Source organism: Periplaneta americana, chromosome 14, assembly GCF_040183065.1.
Source record: "Periplaneta americana isolate PAMFEO1 chromosome 14, P.americana_PAMFEO1_priV1, whole genome shotgun sequence".
NCBI lineage: Eukaryota > Metazoa > Arthropoda > Insecta > Blattodea > Blattidae > Periplaneta > Periplaneta americana.
Window position 1 is genome coordinate 151,868,257 of NC_091130.1, and position 18,979 is coordinate 151,887,235.

The 18,979-nt window shown below is 33.5% G+C and overlaps 1 protein-coding gene across 1 annotated transcript in view; it reads right to left on the minus strand.

Annotated features, from left to right (window-relative positions):
* LOC138713861 (uncharacterized) overlaps positions 1-18,979 on the minus strand; it is a 63,533-nt gene that overhangs the window by 5,326 nt on the left and 39,228 nt on the right. Inside the window, exon 3 of the mRNA XM_069846325.1 lies at positions 1,355-1,487. Coding sequence (XP_069702426.1) covers positions 1,385-1,487 — 103 coding nt within the window. The 3' untranslated portion in view covers positions 1,355-1,384. The remainder of the gene's footprint in view (positions 1-1,354; positions 1,488-18,979) is intronic.

The window sequence follows — 18,979 nt, forward strand, 5'->3', positions numbered from 1 at the left end:
TATTTTTGTTCTTTTTACCGCTTTGCTTGTACTTAGCATTCCATAATATTTCAAGAATTACCGCGTCGTGGTCACTAATACCTGGAATCACTTCAATACCTGCGACTATTTCTGAGGGTCTTAAAAGAAATATGTCTAGTAACGAATCTCCCCTTGTCGCCCTGTCTGTTACTTGAATTAAGTTATGTTTCCAGATGAGTGCGTTTACTAATGACTGGGCTTGACTCATCCCTCCCTCTATTGTACCCTGCCAGTTTACCTGAGGCAAGTTTAGGTCCCCTGCAACGATAACATACTGCCCGCGGATTTTTCTATTTTCCAACATATCTCTTATTTTATACAGTACGTTCAAGCCTTCTTTCGGGGCCCTGTATAAACCGATGATGTGTAATATGTTTCGCGAATAATCATCCTCTATGTCTACACCCAACATTTCGAACTCCGAGTCCTTAAAATTTTCAGCGCTTTGCAGGCACTCTTTTACACATATAAAAACCCCTCCCCCTGTTCCTACACGGTCGCGTCTGTATGTTACATAGTCGTTTCTAAATACTTCTGAGTCTGCTACTTCGCTGGAAAGCCATGATTCCGTTCCTATTATGACGTCAGGATTATGCGAATCTACTAGGTTCCAGAATTCAATTGATTTATTATAAATACTTCTACAATTCACCTGCAGCACCACTAAAGACTTACCATTACATGACATAATATTGGTGATCCCTGTTGTTGATCTAGTGTGTTTAGTTTCTGGCTTTTTGCTTGGATATGTAGTATTTCCATGTCTGTGTTGATGTCTCTGTGGGTGTGGTTAGCATTTGTGATGTGTTCTGCATTTGTAGAGGTATTCTGTCGTTTTGATCATTTCAAACACGTTACAAAGAACACATCACAGCCATAATAAAATTACAAAACATCTCCACATATGCAGAACACATCACAAATGCTAACCACACCCACAGAGACATCAACACAGACATGGAAATACTACATATCCAACCAAAAAGCCAGAAACTAACGCCCTAGAACAATATGGAATATACAGACACACGAAAACACACCCCAACGAAATTCTCAACACACAACTCAATTTTAGAACACACACACTCTTTGACTCTACACTATACCACAGGAATACACCCTCACAGGAAACAGAACAAGTGGCGCCAAGACCAACAACGACCAGTTCTGAAGATGACCCATAAATACGTCGAAACATGAAAACGAGGTACGTCGAAACATGAAAACGAGGTACGTCGAAATTTAACACAGGAAAGTCTTACCATACATATTCCGAAGTGATACAGTGTTAAAAGTTCAGTAATCAAGATGTAAAACAAATATTACTCCATACCTTCAATTTTAAAACGGTCCGTGTCAAATTTTACAAAACATACCACCGAAGCATTGAGCCAGATGTCGGAGGAGAGTTTCGGGGCATTAACAGGAACTTTAGATAGCGCCCACTTGTCCCTATGTGGATGGGTCTGCAAACAAACTCAAAATTAAACGCAATAGAAATTGTTAAATATATCCCAAATCTATTAAATGTTTCTCTATTCCATTAACGTGTCATTTTAAACAAACGTAGGGTAGAGTAGCATAAATCGCACCGCTTCCTAGATGGCACCACTGCTAGTTTAAAACAAGTTACTGTAGTAGTGTGGCATCAAGTGGTATTGTTACAATCTACCATATGAACTTCCACCATGTCACTTGATTTCTGCCACTTCTTTGTGTCTGCAGCGTGGTGATAGAGTATTTAATATAATCGCTCAGGTGGATGTATATTTAGCTAACATTTTGTAACTAAATAACGGATTTGTATGCAAAGGAATCCATAATCTTAAGATGTTATTGGTTAAAAGAAATATTAAAGAACATTTAACTTAGTACGATTTTCGAATATGAGGTGATTATAGGCTAGAATGAAGGAGATAATAACTTATAACGTAGTTTCTTAATTCGCACCACTTTGCAGGTGCCTAATTCGCACCGGTGCGATATGAGCAACTGTAGCAATTCTAGCCATACAAAAGAAGGCCAGAAAATTTTAACTCAACGAGGAATGCATCAGGTGGGTGCAATATCAAGTGGTGAAAGGGCGTTAATACAACAAGTGTGTGTTGTACAAGAGCACCAGATATTTTGTGCCACCTATGAACATTTTTAAACGTCAAACAGTGCATCTACATTATCAGCTGGTGTTCTTCTAAGATCGTTATTTGTTTGCTCTGATTCAGGTTACATCAACAGTGAACTATTTGTCGAATAGCTCAAACATTTTATTTTCCACTCAAACCTGGCGTAGAGAAAAGTTCTGCTTCTATATGTCCACCTATACGAACCATCCCAAAAATTTAGAAGCTAGATTATCTCGGGAAAATGATGTGCTCCTATTTCAGCTTCCTCGTCATAATACTCAAGAGGCCCAGCCTTTAGATGTTTCTATCTTCAAACCATTTCACACAGCTAAATCATGAAGCCGTTCTTAGATAGCTTCGAGATAATAGTGGAGAAAAGGTGACGCAGTTTACAGTTTGAACTGCCTGGTGAAGCACATGGCAAATGTGTAACAATAAAAACACGTTCAGGAAGTTTAAATGTTAGGTAATTTATGCTCTATTTTTTCAATTTCATTTGAAGATGCGTTACTCTCTTTCATTAATTTCAATAAACTTGTAATTTGCATTTATTACATTATTCATATTAAATACTGTTCAATATGTTCAATATTAAAAGCTTTCCTTCATCCTGTTCCCTGCAGTTAAAGAGGTGCGATTTAAGAAACCGCAGGTGCTATTTAGGAAACTAGTTGCCTAAATGGCACCACTGACAAGTGTTTCGAAAATGTCATTCTACTTAAAAAATATTAAATCAAATTCAAGGATTCTTGTTTTACATGAAAGGTAAATGTTCTGGGAATGTATTTCTGTAAAGGAATGCAGAAAATAAAAATTGTATTGTTCAATAAAAATTATAAACGCTAAAGTGGTGCGATATACGCAACGTTACCCTAAAGCGAAAAAAGATAAAGGAAGATAAATACTGTTGTGATGATGCTGATGATATCGAAAGCAATTGTGATGAAGTTGGTGATAATGTTGAAGATTATGGTGTCGAAGAAAATTGTGGCACGTAAATGGAAAATGCTGTAAGTTTTAAATATGATATAATCGTTTTTTCACTTGAAACCATTCCACTGTATGTGCTGTCGCTGTTGAAACACTGCTAGTTAATTCTCACATGCATGAAGATTGACTCAATTTTTTACAAAATTTTCAAAATAAAAGTGCGTGTTTCTATGCGTTTTTTGTGGTTCCTGAATATTTTTGTGTTTGTCACTTTATCTCTTCCAGTTACATGTCACAATTAGTAAGACCTTGTTAATTTGTATTGCACTTCACTTACTAAGTCCTGCAAAATTCGATAATTTCAAATTTTATATACAGGGTGTCCCGCAATGTAATGTCCATACCTTACATACGTGTTTCTGGGATTATTTTGAGTGAAGAAGTTCTAATCAACATGGGATCGAATTGCAATGGTATCTGCAGAGAACTCAATTCTAATTTGATAATTTTACTTGTGATTTACTTACAACAGTAAGCACCATCTTCGTAAGGATGTAGTAAAGTTAATTCTAAACAGAATGCGCGCATATCGCTCAGCTACATAACTTTGATTTATACCCATTTCACATCTAAAATGTCCAGGCTCTGCAACCAAATGATATTCCTCTTCTTATAAGAGAGAGTATGTAGCATAATTAAGCTCAAATACATAGAATGTTAATATACAGGGTGTTTAAAAAATACGGGGCATAATTTCAGGTATGTATTTCCCACATATAGACAATCAAAATAGTTCATTACAACATGTGTCCGGAAATGCTTCATTTCCGAGTTATGGCCTCCACAACATTGAAATTCACCGGAACGTTTTTCTTTCCGCAGGTCGTTATGAATATGATTGCAACGCTACCCTTCGTGTGCTGATAGAAGGAGTCATGTTCACAGCCTCCAGAATCTCCTCCTGTACTTCTGGAGTTGTAGATCTTGGTCGTCCCCTTCCCAAACCAGGAGAGTTAAATTTTCCATACTCGCACGGACGGTAATGGAGACGTACAAACGTCTTCCGATCTGGACATTGTCGCTGTGGGTACCTCTCCTGGTACAAACGACGAGCCAGCGCAGCATTGCCGTCCGCCTTACCGTACATGAAGTGTATCTCTGTCAGCTCTTGATTTGAATACATGTCGCACAGTCTAACGCCTACACAACACTGAATGTAACCTTCGCCTCGGAATGAACTGTCAGAGTGCCCTCTTAATGTCTCCTTTGACGGCGACCTGCGGAAAGAAAAACGTTCCGGTGAATTTCAATGTTGTGAAGGCCATAACTCGGAAATAAAGCATTTCCGGACACATGTTGTAATGAACTATTTTGATTGTCTACATGTGGGAAATACATACCTGAAATTATGCCCCGTATTTTTAAACACTCTGTATTTCAAATAACGTTAGATAATAGAAAGAGATTATTATGAGACAATTTTGAAAATACAGCACTATCAGTATGCATGTCTAAAGGAAGGAGTAACAATGTAGACAGTGACAGTGTAAGTCAGTATGATTGGAGTGAAATGCTAACAAGGTTATCTTTTAAGCTGTTTTTAAAAGTGTTTATTGTCTTGCAGCCCCTAATACTTTGTGACAGGGAATTCCATTGTCGCGAGGTGGATACTGTAAAAGAGGGCTGGGCATGAGAGCGGCTCCATTTAGTCTGCCAGAGCTGCTCTCGCTCCGCAAGGCACTTCAATTCCAAGCCGGAGCAGAACGCTCACGCAGTGGCGGACTCGCATTACAGGTACCTTCCCTGCATTAATGTAACAAGAGCCACGGTTGTTCTAGTCATTCAGTCTGTCAGTACATAACAGTTTATAAGGATATTACATCAGTCCATTGTACATTACAGAATTTATAACACTCTTATTAATTTAATGAAACAAACTTCGCTCTATGCACACACACAAATCATTAGGCTTATTTACATAACCCATACGCACAGACTGCAACCTCCTCACCACGGTTCTACGAGACAGGCGTATGGCTTCCACTTTCCCTACTTCCTGTGGACAGAGTTCATCTGCCAATATAATTAAACATCGCTTGATGAATTCACCTTCGTTGAATGTTTTCAATTCCTTTGCAATTTCGTGGCAAATTTTGTAGCTAATTCTCATAGCCGATTCAGTAAGTGCATTATTGTCATCCTGTTAATACATAATGTATAATATAACATGACATAATATAATATGATATGATATGATATGATATGATATGATATGATATGATATGATATGATATGATATGATATATGATATGATATGATATGATATGATATGATATGATATGATATGATATGATATGATATGATATGATATGATATGATATGATATGATATGACCATAAATTAATACCACTTAAAGAAAATTTTCTCAGGTATATTATATTAGAGTATCTATTCGATATTTACATTGCATTATAAGTTATTATAGTACATTTAGTAATATATAATTTTAAATTATACGAATATTATGTTATATCATAGTATAGTATATCATAATACTTGTATAATTTAAAATTATATATTACTAAATGTATAATAACTTACAATGCAATGTAAATATCAAATAGATACTGTAATATAATGTACCTGAGAAACATTTTCTTTAAGTTGTATTAATTTATGGCGTTCATTACCAACATATTTGTCATATTCAGTAGCATGTTGTAAAGAATAATGTCGTTGGATATTGAACTTCTTAATCAGTTGGAGTGTTTTATGCCAAATTAAACACTTTGCTAATCCACTGCTCTCTACCAAAAATAACTCCTCCTCCCATGATACATTAAAAGCATTGGGAGTAGCGGGACGCTTTAGTGTATGAGCGGAAGCTCCGTCTTCAAAGTTCGCCATCATACTGTAGTCACCACTGCACCGACACTGAATGACGTACAGTATGCATACGTCACAGCGCTCGCAAGACCCGCTCTTTAAAGAACACAGCGCTCATTTCTCAGAATCACGTATTGTGCCCAGCCCTGCTGTAGAAGATAATGAATAACGATATGTTCTATGAAGAGGTATACTTAACGCGCCACAGATAAGAGATCTGGTATTTACGTCGAGGTTAGAGTATAGGTAAGAGAAACGAGACGAAAGGTAATTTGGTGTTGAAATGTGCAGAATTCGAAAGAGTAAAGACAAAGAGTGTAAAGTTCTACGTTCTTTAAGTCGAAGCCACGAAAGACTTGCGAAGGACGGTGATAATGCGGCACTGTGAACAATGTTTTATATATTTTTTCTTGAACATTAAACAGTGGACTTTTTCTGACTAGACATTTTTCCTTTGGAATTTTACACTGGACATTTTTGCATATGGACATCTTCTTCTCTGAACAATTTGGAATGAGAATTTTAACCTGGAAGCATTCGGACCTATGTTGATTAGAATTTTTTTTTTGCAATGAAATTATTTGAGGTGTTATATTAGTTACAGCTTGTAACAGATATCTTAGTCTTACACTAACTTGCTTAGAAACGGTTATAATGCGGCACAGTGAAAAATTGTTTATATATTTTTTCTTGGACATTAAACAGTGGACATTTTTCTGACTTCACATTTTTCCTTGGGAATTTTACACTGGACATTTTTGCATATGGACATCTTCTTCTCTGAACAATTTTGATTGAGAATTTTAACCTGGAAGCATTCGGACCTATGTTGATTAGAATTTTTTTTTGCAATGAAATTATTTGAGGTGTTATATTAGTTACAGCTTGTAACAGATATCTCAGTCTTACACTAACTTGCTTAGAAACGGTTATAATGCGGCACAGTGAACAATTTTTTACATATTTTTTCTTGGACATTAAACAGTGGACATTTTTCTGACTTCACATTTTTCCTTGGGAATTTTACACTGGACATTTTTGCATATGGACATCTTCTTCTCTGAACAATTTGGAATGAGAATTTTAACCTGGAAGCATTCGGACCTATGTTGATTAGAATTTTTTTTTGCAATGAAATTATTTGAGGTGTTATATTAGTTACAGCTTGTAACAGATATCTCAGTCTTACACTAACTTGCTTAGAAACGGTTATAATGCGGCACAGTGAACAATTTTTTACATATTTTTTCTTGGACATTAAACAGTGGACATTTTTCTGACTTCACATTTTTCCTTGGGAATTTTACACTGGACATTTTTGCATATGGACATCTTCTTCTCTGAACAATTTGGAATGAGAATTTTAACCTGGAAGCATTCGGACCTATGTTGATTAGAATTTTTTTTTGCAATGAAATTATTTGAGGTGTTATATTAGTTACAGCTTGTAACAGATATCTCAGTCTTACACTAACTTGCTTAGAAACGGTTATAATGCGGCACAGTGAACAATTTTTTACATATTTTTTCTTGGACATTAAACAGTGGACATTTTTCTGACTTCACATTTTTCCTTGGGAATTTTACACTGGACATTTTTGCATATGGACATCTTCTTCTCTGAACAATTTGGAATGAGAATTTTAACCTGGAAGCATTCGGACCTATGTTGATTAGAATTTTTTTTTGCAATGAAATTATTTGAGGTGTTATATTAGTTACAGCTTGTAACAGATATCTCAGTCTTACACTAACTTGCTTAGAAACGGTTATAATGCGGCACAGTGAAAAATTGTTTATATATTTTTTCTTGGACATTAAACAGTGGACATTTTTCTGACTTCACATTTTTCCTTGGGAATTTTACACTGGACATTTTTGCATATGGACATCTTCTTCTCTGAACAATTTGGAATGAGAATTTTAACCTGGAAGCATTCGGACCTATGTTGATTAGAATTTTTTTTTGCAATGAAATTATTTGAGGTGTTATATTAGTTACAGCTTGTAACAGATATCTCAGTCTTACACTAACTTGCTTAGAAACGGTTATAATGCGGCACAGTGAAAAATTGTTTATATATTTTTTCTTGGACATTAAACAGTGGACATTTTTCTGACTTCACATTTTTCCTTGGGAATTTTACACTGGACATTTTTGCATATGGACATCTTCTTCTCTGAACAATTTGGAATGAGAATTTTAACCTGGAAGCATTCGGACCTATGTTGATTAGAATTTTTTTTTGCAATGAAATTATTTGAGGTGTTATATTAGTTACAGCTTGTAACAGATATCTCAGTCTTACACTAACTTGCTTAGAAACGGTTATAATGCGGCACAGTGAAAAATTTTTTATATATTTTTTCTTGGACATTAAACTGGACATTTTTCTGACTTCACATTTTTCCTTGGGAATTTTACACTGGACATTTTTGCATATGGACATCTTCTTCTCTGAACAATTTTGATTGAGAATTTTAACCTGGAAGCATTCGGACCTATGTTGATTAGAATTTTTTTTTGCAATGAAATTATTTGAGGTGTTATATTAGTTACAGCTTGTAACAGATATCTCAGTCTTACACTAACTTGCTTAGAAACGGTTATAATGCGGCACAGTGAACAATTTTTTACATATTTTTTCTTGGACATTAAACAGTGGACATTTTTCTGACTTCACATTTTTCCTTGGGAATTTTACACTGGACATTTTTGCATATGGACATCTTCTTCTCTGAACAATTTGGAATGAGAATTTTAACCTGGAAGCATTCGGACCTATGTTGATTAGAATTTTTTTTTGCAATGAAATTATTTGAGGTGTTATATTAGTTACAGCTTGTAACAGATATCTCAGTCTTACACTAACTTGCTTAGAAACGGTTATAATGCGGCACAGTGAAAAATTTTTTATATATTTTTTCTTGGACATTAAACAGTGGACATTTTTCTGACTTCACATTTTTCCTTGGGAATTTTACACTGGACATTTTTGCATATGGACATCTTCTTCTCTGAACAATTTGGAATGAGAATTTTAACCTGGAAGCATTCGGACCTATGTTGATTAGAATTTTTTTTTGCAATGAAATTATTTGAGGTGTTATATTAGTTACAGCTTGTAACAGATATCTCAGTCTTACACTAACTTGCTTAGAAACGGTTATAATGCGGCACAGTGAACAATTTTTTACATATTTTTTCTTGGACATTAAACAGTGGACATTTTTCTGACTTCACATTTTTCCTTGGGAATTTTACACTGGACATTTTTGCATATGGACATCTTCTTCTCTGAACAATTTGGAATGAGAATTTTAACCTGGAAGCATTCGGACCTATGTTGATTAGAATTTTTTTTTGCAATGAAATTATTTGAGGTGTTATATTAGTTACAGCTTGTAACAGATATCTCAGTCTTACACTAACTTGCTTAGAAACGGTTATAATGCGGCACAGTGAAAAATTGTTTATATATTTTTTCTTGGACATTAAACAGTGGACATTTTTCTGACTTCACATTTTTCCTTGGGAATTTTACACTGGACATTTTTGCATATGGACATCTTCTTCTCTGAACAATTTGGAATGAGAATTTTAACCTGGAAGCATTCGGACCTATGTTGATTAGAATTTTTTTTTGCAATGAAATTATTTGAGGTGTTATATTAGTTACAGCTTGTAACAGATATCTCAGTCTTACACTAACTTGCTTAGAAACGGTTATAATGCGGCACAGTGAAAAATTTTTTATATATTTTTTCTTGGACATTAAACAGTGGACTTTTTCTGACTAGACATTTTTCCTTGGGAATTTTACACTGGACATTTTTGCATATGGACATCTTCTTCTCTGAACAATTTGGAATGAGAATTTTAACCTGGAAGCATTCGGACCTATGTTGATTAGAATTTTTTTTTGCAATGAAATTATTTGAGGTGTTATATTAGTTACAGCTTGTAACAGATATCTCAGTGTTACACTAACTTGCTTAGAAACGGTTATAATGCGGCACAGTGAAAAATTGTTTATATATTTTTTCTTGGACATTAAACAGTGGACATTTTTCTGACTTCACATTTTTCCTTGGGAATTTTACACTGGACATTTTTGCATATGGACATCTTCTTCTCTGAACAATTTGGAATGAGAATTTTAACCTGGAAGCATTCGGACCTATGTTGATTAGAATTTTTTTTTGCAATGAAATTATTTGAGGTGTTATATTAGTTACAGCTTGTAACAGATATCTCAGTCTTACACTAACTTGCTTAGAAACGGTTATAATGCGGCACAGTGAAAAATTTTTTATATATTTTTTCTTGGACATTAAACTGGACATTTTTCTGACTTCACATTTTTCCTTGGGAATTTTACACTGGACATTTTTGCATATGGACATCTTCTTCTCTGAACAATTTGGAATGAGAATTTTAACCTGGAAGCATTCGGACCTATGTTGATTAGAATTTTTTTTTTGCAATGAAATTATTTGAGGTGTTATATTAGTTACAGCTTGTAACAGATATCTCAGTCTTACACTAACTTGCTTAGAAACGGTTATAATGCGGCACAGTGAAAAATTTTTTATATATTTTTTCTTGGACATTAAACTGGACATTTTTTTGACTTCACATTTTTCCTTGGGAATTTTACACTGGACATTTTTGCATATGGACATCTCTTTCTCTGAACAATTTTGATTGAGAATTTTAACCTGGAAGCATTCGGACCTATGTTGATTAGAATTTTTTTTTGCAATGAAATTATTTGAGGTGTTATATTAGTTACAGCTTGTAACAGATATCTCAGTCTTACACTAACTTGCTTAGAAACGGTTATAATGCGGCACAGTGAACAATTTTTTACATATTTTTTCTTGGACATTAAACAGTGGACATTTTTCTGACTTCACATTTTTCCTTGGGAATTTTACACTGGACATTTTTGCATATGGACATCTTCTTCTCTGAACAATTTGGAATGAGAATTTTAACCTGGAAGCATTCGGACCTATGTTGATTAGAATTTTTTTTTGCAATGAAATTATTTGAGGTGTTATATTAGTTACAGCTTGTAACAGATATCTCAGTCTTACACTAACTTGCTTAGAAACGGTTATAATGCGGCACAGTGAAAAATTGTTTATATATTTTTTCTTGGACATTAAACAGTGGACATTTTTCTGACTTCACATTTTTCCTTGGGAATTTTACACTGGACATTTTTGCATATGGACATCTTCTTCTCTGAACAATTTGGAATGAGAATTTTAACCTGGAAGCATTCGGACCTATGTTGATTAGAATTTTTTTTTGCAATGAAATTATTTGAGGTGTTATATTAGTTACAGCTTGTAACAGATATCTCAGTCTTACACTAACTTGCTTAGAAACGGTTATAATGCGGCACAGTGAACAATTTTTTACATATTTTTTCTTGGACATTAAACAGTGGACATTTTTCTGACTTCACATTTTTCCTTGGGAATTTTACACTGGACATTTTTGCATATGGACATCTTCTTCTCTGAACAATTTGGAATGAGAATTTTAACCTGGAAGCATTCGGACCTATGTTGATTAGAATTTTTTTTGCAATGAAATTATTTGAGGTGTTATATTAGTTACAGCTTGTAACAGATATCTCAGTCTTACACTAACTTGCTTAGAAACGGTTATAATGCGGCACAGTGAACAATTTTTTACATATTTTTTCTTGGACATTAAACAGTGGACATTTTTCTGACTTCACATTTTTCCTTGGGAATTTTACACTGGACATTTTTGCATATGGACATCTTCTTCTCTGAACAATTTTGATTGAGAATTTTAACCTGGAAGCATTCGGACCTATGTTGATTAGAATTTTTTTTTGCAATGAAATTATTTGAGGTGTTATATTAGTTACAGCTTGTAACAGATATCTCAGTCTTACACTAACTTGCTTAGAAACGGTTATAATGCGGCACAGTGAAAAATTTTTTATATATTTTTTCTTGGACATTAAACTGGACATTTTTCTGACTTCACATTTTTCCTTGGGAATTTTACACTGGACATTTTTGCATATGGACATCTCTTTCTCTGAACAATTTTGATTGAGAATTTTAACCTGGAAGCATTCGGACCTATGTTGATTAGAATTTTTTTTTGCAATGAAATTATTTGAGGTGTTATATTAGTTACAGCTTGTAACAGATATCTCAGTCTTACACTAACTTGCTTAGAAACGGTTATAATGCGGCACAGTGAAAAATTGTTTATATATTTTTTCTTGGACATTAAACTGGACATTTTTTTGACTTCACATTTTTCCTTGGGAATTTTACACTGGACATTTTTGCATATGGACATCTTCTTCTCTGAACAATTTGGAATGAGAATTTTAACCTGGAAGCATTCGGACCTATGTTGATTAGAATTTTTTTTTGCAATGAAATTATTTGAGGTGTTATATTAGTTACAGCTTGTAACAGATATCTCAGTCTTACACTAACTTGCTTAGAAACGGTTATAATGCGGCACAGTGAAAAATTGTTTATATATTTTTTCTTGGACATTAAACAGTGGACATTTTTCTGACTTCACATTTTTCCTTGGGAATTTTACACTGGACATTTTTGCATATGGACATCTTCTTCTCTGAACAATTTGGAATGAGAATTTTAACCTGGAAGCATTCGGATCTATGTTGATTAGAATTTTTTTTTGCAATGAAATTATTTGAGGTGTTATATTAGTTACAGCTTGTAACAGATATCTCAGTCTTACACTAACTTGCTTAGAAACGGTTATAATGCGGCACAGTGAACAATTTTTTACATATTTTTTCTTGGACATTAAACAGTGGACATTTTTCTGACTTCACATTTTTCCTTGGGAATTTTACACTGGACATTTTTGCATATGGACATCTTCTTCTCTGAACAATTTGGAATGAGAATTTTAACCTGGAAGCATTCGGACCTATGTTGATTAGAATTTTTTTTTGCAATGAAATTATTTGAGGTGTTATATTAGTTACAGCTTGTAACAGATATCTCAGTCTTACACTAACTTGCTTAGAAACGGTTATAATGCGGCACAGTGAACAATTTTTTACATATTTTTTCTTGGACATTAAACAGTGGACATTTTTCTGACTTCACATTTTTCCTTGGGAATTTTACACTGGACATTTTTGCATATGGACATCTTCTTCTCTGAACAATTTGGAATGAGAATTTTAACCTGGAAGCATTCGGACCTATGTTGATTAGAATTTTTTTTGCAATGAAATTATTTGAGGTGTTATATTAGTTACAGCTTGTAACAGATATCTCAGTCTTACACTAACTTGCTTAGAAACGGTTATAATGCGGCACAGTGAAAAATTGTTTATATATTTTTTCTTGGACATTAAACTGGACATTTTTTTGACTTCACATTTTTCCTTGGGAATTTTACACTGGACATTTTTGCATATGGACATCTTCTTCTCTGAACAATTTGGAATGAGAATTTTAACCTGGAAGCATTCGGACCTATGTTGATTAGAATTTTTTTTTGCAATGAAATTATTTGAGGTGTTATATTAGTTACAGCTTGTAACAGATATCTCAGTCTTACACTAACTTGCTTAGAAACGGTTATAATGCGGCACAGTGAACAATTTTTTACATATTTTTTCTTGGACATTAAACAGTGGACATTTTTCTGACTTCACATTTTTCCTTGGGAATTTTACACTGGACATTTTTGCATATGGACATCTTCTTCTCTGAACAATTTGGAATGAGAATTTTAACCTGGAAGCATTCGGACCTATGTTGATTAGAATTTTTTTTTGCAATGAAATTATTTGAGGTGTTATATTAGTTACAGCTTGTAACAGATATCTCAGTCTTACACTAACTTGCTTAGAAACGGTTATAATGCGGCACAGTGAAAAATTGTTTATATATTTTTTCTTGGACATTAAACAGTGGACATTTTTCTGACTTCACATTTTTCCTTGGGAATTTTACACTGGACATTTTTGCATATGGACATCTTCTTCTCTGAACAATTTGGAATGAGAATTTTAACCTGGAAGCATTCGGACCTATGTTGATTAGAATTTTTTTTTGCAATGAAATTATTTGAGGTGTTATATTAGTTACAGCTTGTAACAGATATCTCAGTCTTACACTAACTTGCTTAGAAACGGTTATAATGCGGCACAGTGAACAATTTTTTACATATTTTTTCTTGGACATTAAACAGTGGACATTTTTCTGACTTCACATTTTTCCTTGGGAATTTTACACTGGACATTTTTGCATATGGACATCTTCTTCTCTGAACAATTTGGAATGAGAATTTTAACCTGGAAGCATTCGGACCTATGTTGATTAGAATTTTTTTTGCAATGAAATTATTTGAGGTGTTATATTAGTTACAGCTTGTAACAGATATCTCAGTCTTACACTAACTTGCTTAGAAACGGTTATAATGCGGCACAGTGAACAATTTTTTACATATTTTTTCTTGGACATTAAACAGTGGACATTTTTCTGACTTCACATTTTTCCTTGGGAATTTTACACTGGACATTTTTGCATATGGACATCTTCTTCTCTGAACAATTTTGATTGAGAATTTTAACCTGGAAGCATTCGGACCTATGTTGATTAGAATTTTTTTTTTGCAATGAAATTATTTGAGGTGTTATATTAGTTACAGCTTGTAACAGATATCTCAGTCTTACACTAACTTGCTTAGAAACGGTTATAATGCGGCACAGTGAAAAATTTTTTATATATTTTTTCTTGGACATTAAACTGGACATTTTTTTGACTTCACATTTTTCCTTGGGAATTTTACACTGGACATTTTTGCATATGGACATCTCTTTCTCTGAACAATTTTGATTGAGAATTTTAACCTGGAAGCATTCGGACCTATGTTGATTAGAATTTTTTTTTGCAATGAAATTATTTGAGGTGTTATATTAGTTACAGCTTGTAACAGATATCTCAGTCTTACACTAACTTGCTTAGAAACGGTTATAATGCGGCACAGTGAACAATTTTTTACATATTTTTTCTTGGACATTAAACAGTGGACATTTTTCTGACTTCACATTTTTCCTTGGGAATTTTACACTGGACATTTTTGCATATGGACATCTTCTTCTCTGAACAATTTGGAATGAGAATTTTAACCTGGAAGCATTCGGACCTATGTTGATTAGAATTTTTTTTTGCAATGAAATTATTTGAGGTGTTATATTAGTTACAGCTTGTAACAGATATCTCAGTCTTACACTAACTTGCTTAGAAACGGTTATAATGCGGCACAGTGAAAAATTGTTTATATATTTTTTCTTGGACATTAAACAGTGGACATTTTTCTGACTTCACATTTTTCCTTGGGAATTTTACACTGGACATTTTTGCATATGGACATCTTCTTCTCTGAACAATTTGGAATGAGAATTTTAACCTGGAAGCATTCGGACCTATGTTGATTAGAATTTTTTTTTGCAATGAAATTATTTGAGGTGTTATATTAGTTACAGCTTGTAACAGATATCTCAGTCTTACACTAACTTGCTTAGAAACGGTTATAATGCGGCACAGTGAACAATTTTTTACATATTTTTTCTTGGACATTAAACAGTGGACATTTTTCTGACTTCACATTTTTCCTTGGGAATTTTACACTGGACATTTTTGCATATGGACATCTTCTTCTCTGAACAATTTGGAATGAGAATTTTAACCTGGAAGCATTCGGACCTATGTTGATTAGAATTTTTTTTGCAATGAAATTATTTGAGGTGTTATATTAGTTACAGCTTGTAACAGATATCTCAGTCTTACACTAACTTGCTTAGAAACGGTTATAATGCGGCACAGTGAACAATTTTTTACATATTTTTTCTTGGACATTAAACAGTGGACATTTTTCTGACTTCACATTTTTCCTTGGGAATTTTACACTGGACATTTTTGCATATGGACATCTTCTTCTCTGAACAATTTTGATTGAGAATTTTAACCTGGAAGCATTCGGACCTATGTTGATTAGAATTTTTTTTTGCAATGAAATTATTTGAGGTGTTATATTAGTTACAGCTTGTAACAGATATCTCAGTCTTACACTAACTTGCTTAGAAACGGTTATAATGCGGCACAGTGAAAAATTTTTTATATATTTTTTCTTGGACATTAAACTGGACATTTTTCTGACTTCACATTTTTCCTTGGGAATTTTACACTGGACATTTTTGCATATGGACATCTCTTTCTCTGAACAATTTTGATTGAGAATTTTAACCTGGAAGCATTCGGACCTATGTTGATTAGAATTTTTTTTTGCAATGAAATTATTTGAGGTGTTATATTAGTTACAGCTTGTAACAGATATCTCAGTCTTACACTAACTTGCTTAGAAACGGTTATAATGCGGCACAGTGAAAAATTGTTTATATATTTTTTCTTGGACATTAAACTGGACATTTTTTTGACTTCACATTTTTCCTTGGGAATTTTACACTGGACATTTTTGCATATGGACATCTTCTTCTCTGAACAATTTGGAATGAGAATTTTAACCTGGAAGCATTCGGACCTATGTTGATTAGAATTTTTTTTTGCAATGAAATTATTTGAGGTGTTATATTAGTTACAGCTTGTAACAGATATCTCAGTCTTACACTAACTTGCTTAGAAACGGTTATAATGCGGCACAGTGAAAAATTGTTTATATATTTTTTCTTGGACATTAAACAGTGGACATTTTTCTGACTTCACATTTTTCCTTGGGAATTTTACACTGGACATTTTTGCATATGGACATCTTCTTCTCTGAACAATTTGGAATGAGAATTTTAACCTGGAAGCATTCGGATCTATGTTGATTAGAATTTTTTTTTGCAATGAAATTATTTGAGGTGTTATATTAGTTACAGCTTGTAACAGATATCTCAGTCTTACACTAACTTGCTTAGAAACGGTTATAATGCGGCACAGTGAACAATTTTTTACATATTTTTTCTTGGACATTAAACAGTGGACATTTTTCTGACTTCACATTTTTCCTTGGGAATTTTACACTGGACATTTTTGCATATGGACATCTTCTTCTCTGAACAATTTGGAATGAGAATTTTAACCTGGAAGCATTCGGACCTATGTTGATTAGAATTTTTTTTTGCAATGAAATTATTTGAGGTGTTATATTAGTTACAGCTTGTAACAGATATCTCAGTCTTACACTAACTTGCTTAGAAACGGTTATAATGCGGCACAGTGAACAATTTTTTACATATTTTTTCTTGGACATTAAACAGTGGACATTTTTCTGACTTCACATTTTTCCTTGGGAATTTTACACTGGACATTTTTGCATATGGACATCTTCTTCTCTGAACAATTTGGAATGAGAATTTTAACCTGGAAGCATTCGGACCTATGTTGATTAGAATTTTTTTTGCAATGAAATTATTTGAGGTGTTATATTAGTTACAGCTTGTAACAGATATCTCAGTCTTACACTAACTTGCTTAGAAACGGTTATAATGCGGCACAGTGAAAAATTGTTTATATATTTTTTCTTGGACATTAAACTGGACATTTTTTTGACTTCACATTTTTCCTTGGGAATTTTACACTGGACATTTTTGCATATGGACATCTTCTTCTCTGAACAATTTGGAATGAGAATTTTAACCTGGAAGCATTCGGACCTATGTTGATTAGAATTTTTTTTTGCAATGAAATTATTTGAGGTGTTATATTAGTTACAGCTTGTAACAGATATCTCAGTCTTACACTAACTTGCTTAGAAACGGTTATAATGCGGCACAGTGAACAATTTTTTACATATTTTTTCTTGGACATTAAACAGTGGACATTTTTCTGACTTCACATTTTTCCTTGGGAATTTTACACTGGACATTTTTGCATATGGACATCTTCTTCTCTGAACAATTTGGAATGAGAATTTTAACCTGGAAGCATTCGGACCTATGTTGATTAGAATTTTTTTTTGCAATGAAATTATTTGAGGTGTTATATTAGTTACAGCTTGTAACAGATATCTCAGTCTTACACTAACTTGCTTAGAAACGGTTATAATGCGGCACAGTGAAAAATTGTTTATATATTTTTTCTTGGACATTAAACAGTGGACATTTTTCTGACTTCACATTTTTCCTTGGGAATTTTACACTGGACATTTTTGCATATGGACATCTTCTTCTCTGAACAATTTGGAATGAGAATTTTAACCTGGAAGCATTCGGACCTATGTTGATTAGAATTTTTTTTTGCAATGAAATTATTTGAGGTGTTATATTAGTTACAGCTTGTAACAGATATCTCAGTCTTACACTAACTTGCTTAGAAACGGTTATAATGCGGCACAGTGAACAATTTTTTACATATTTTTTCTTGGACATTAAACAGTGGACATTTTTCTGACTTCACATTTTTCCTTGGGAATTTTACACTGGACATTTTTGCATATGGACATCTTCTTCTCTGAACAATTTGGAATGAGAATTTTAACCTGGAAGCATTCGGACCTATGTTGATTAGAATTTTTTTTGCAATGAAATTATTTGAGGTGTTATATTAGTTACAGCTTGTAACAGATATCTCAGTCTTACACTAACTTGCTTAGAAACGGTTATAATGCGGCACAGTGAACAATTTTTTACATATTTTTTCTTGGACATTAAACAGTGGACATTTTTCTGACTTCACATTTTTCCTTGGGAATTTTACACTGGACATTTTTGCATATGGACATCTTCTTCTCTGAACAATTTTGATTGAGAATTTTAACCTGGAAGCATTCGGACCTATGTTGATTAGAATTTTTTTTTTGCAATGAAATTATTTGAGGTGTTATATTAGTTACAGCTTGTAACAGATATCTCAGTCTTACACTAACTTGCTTAGAAACGGTTATAATGCGGCACAGTGAAAAATTGTTTATATATTTTTTCTTGGACATTAAACAGTGGACATTTTTCTGACTT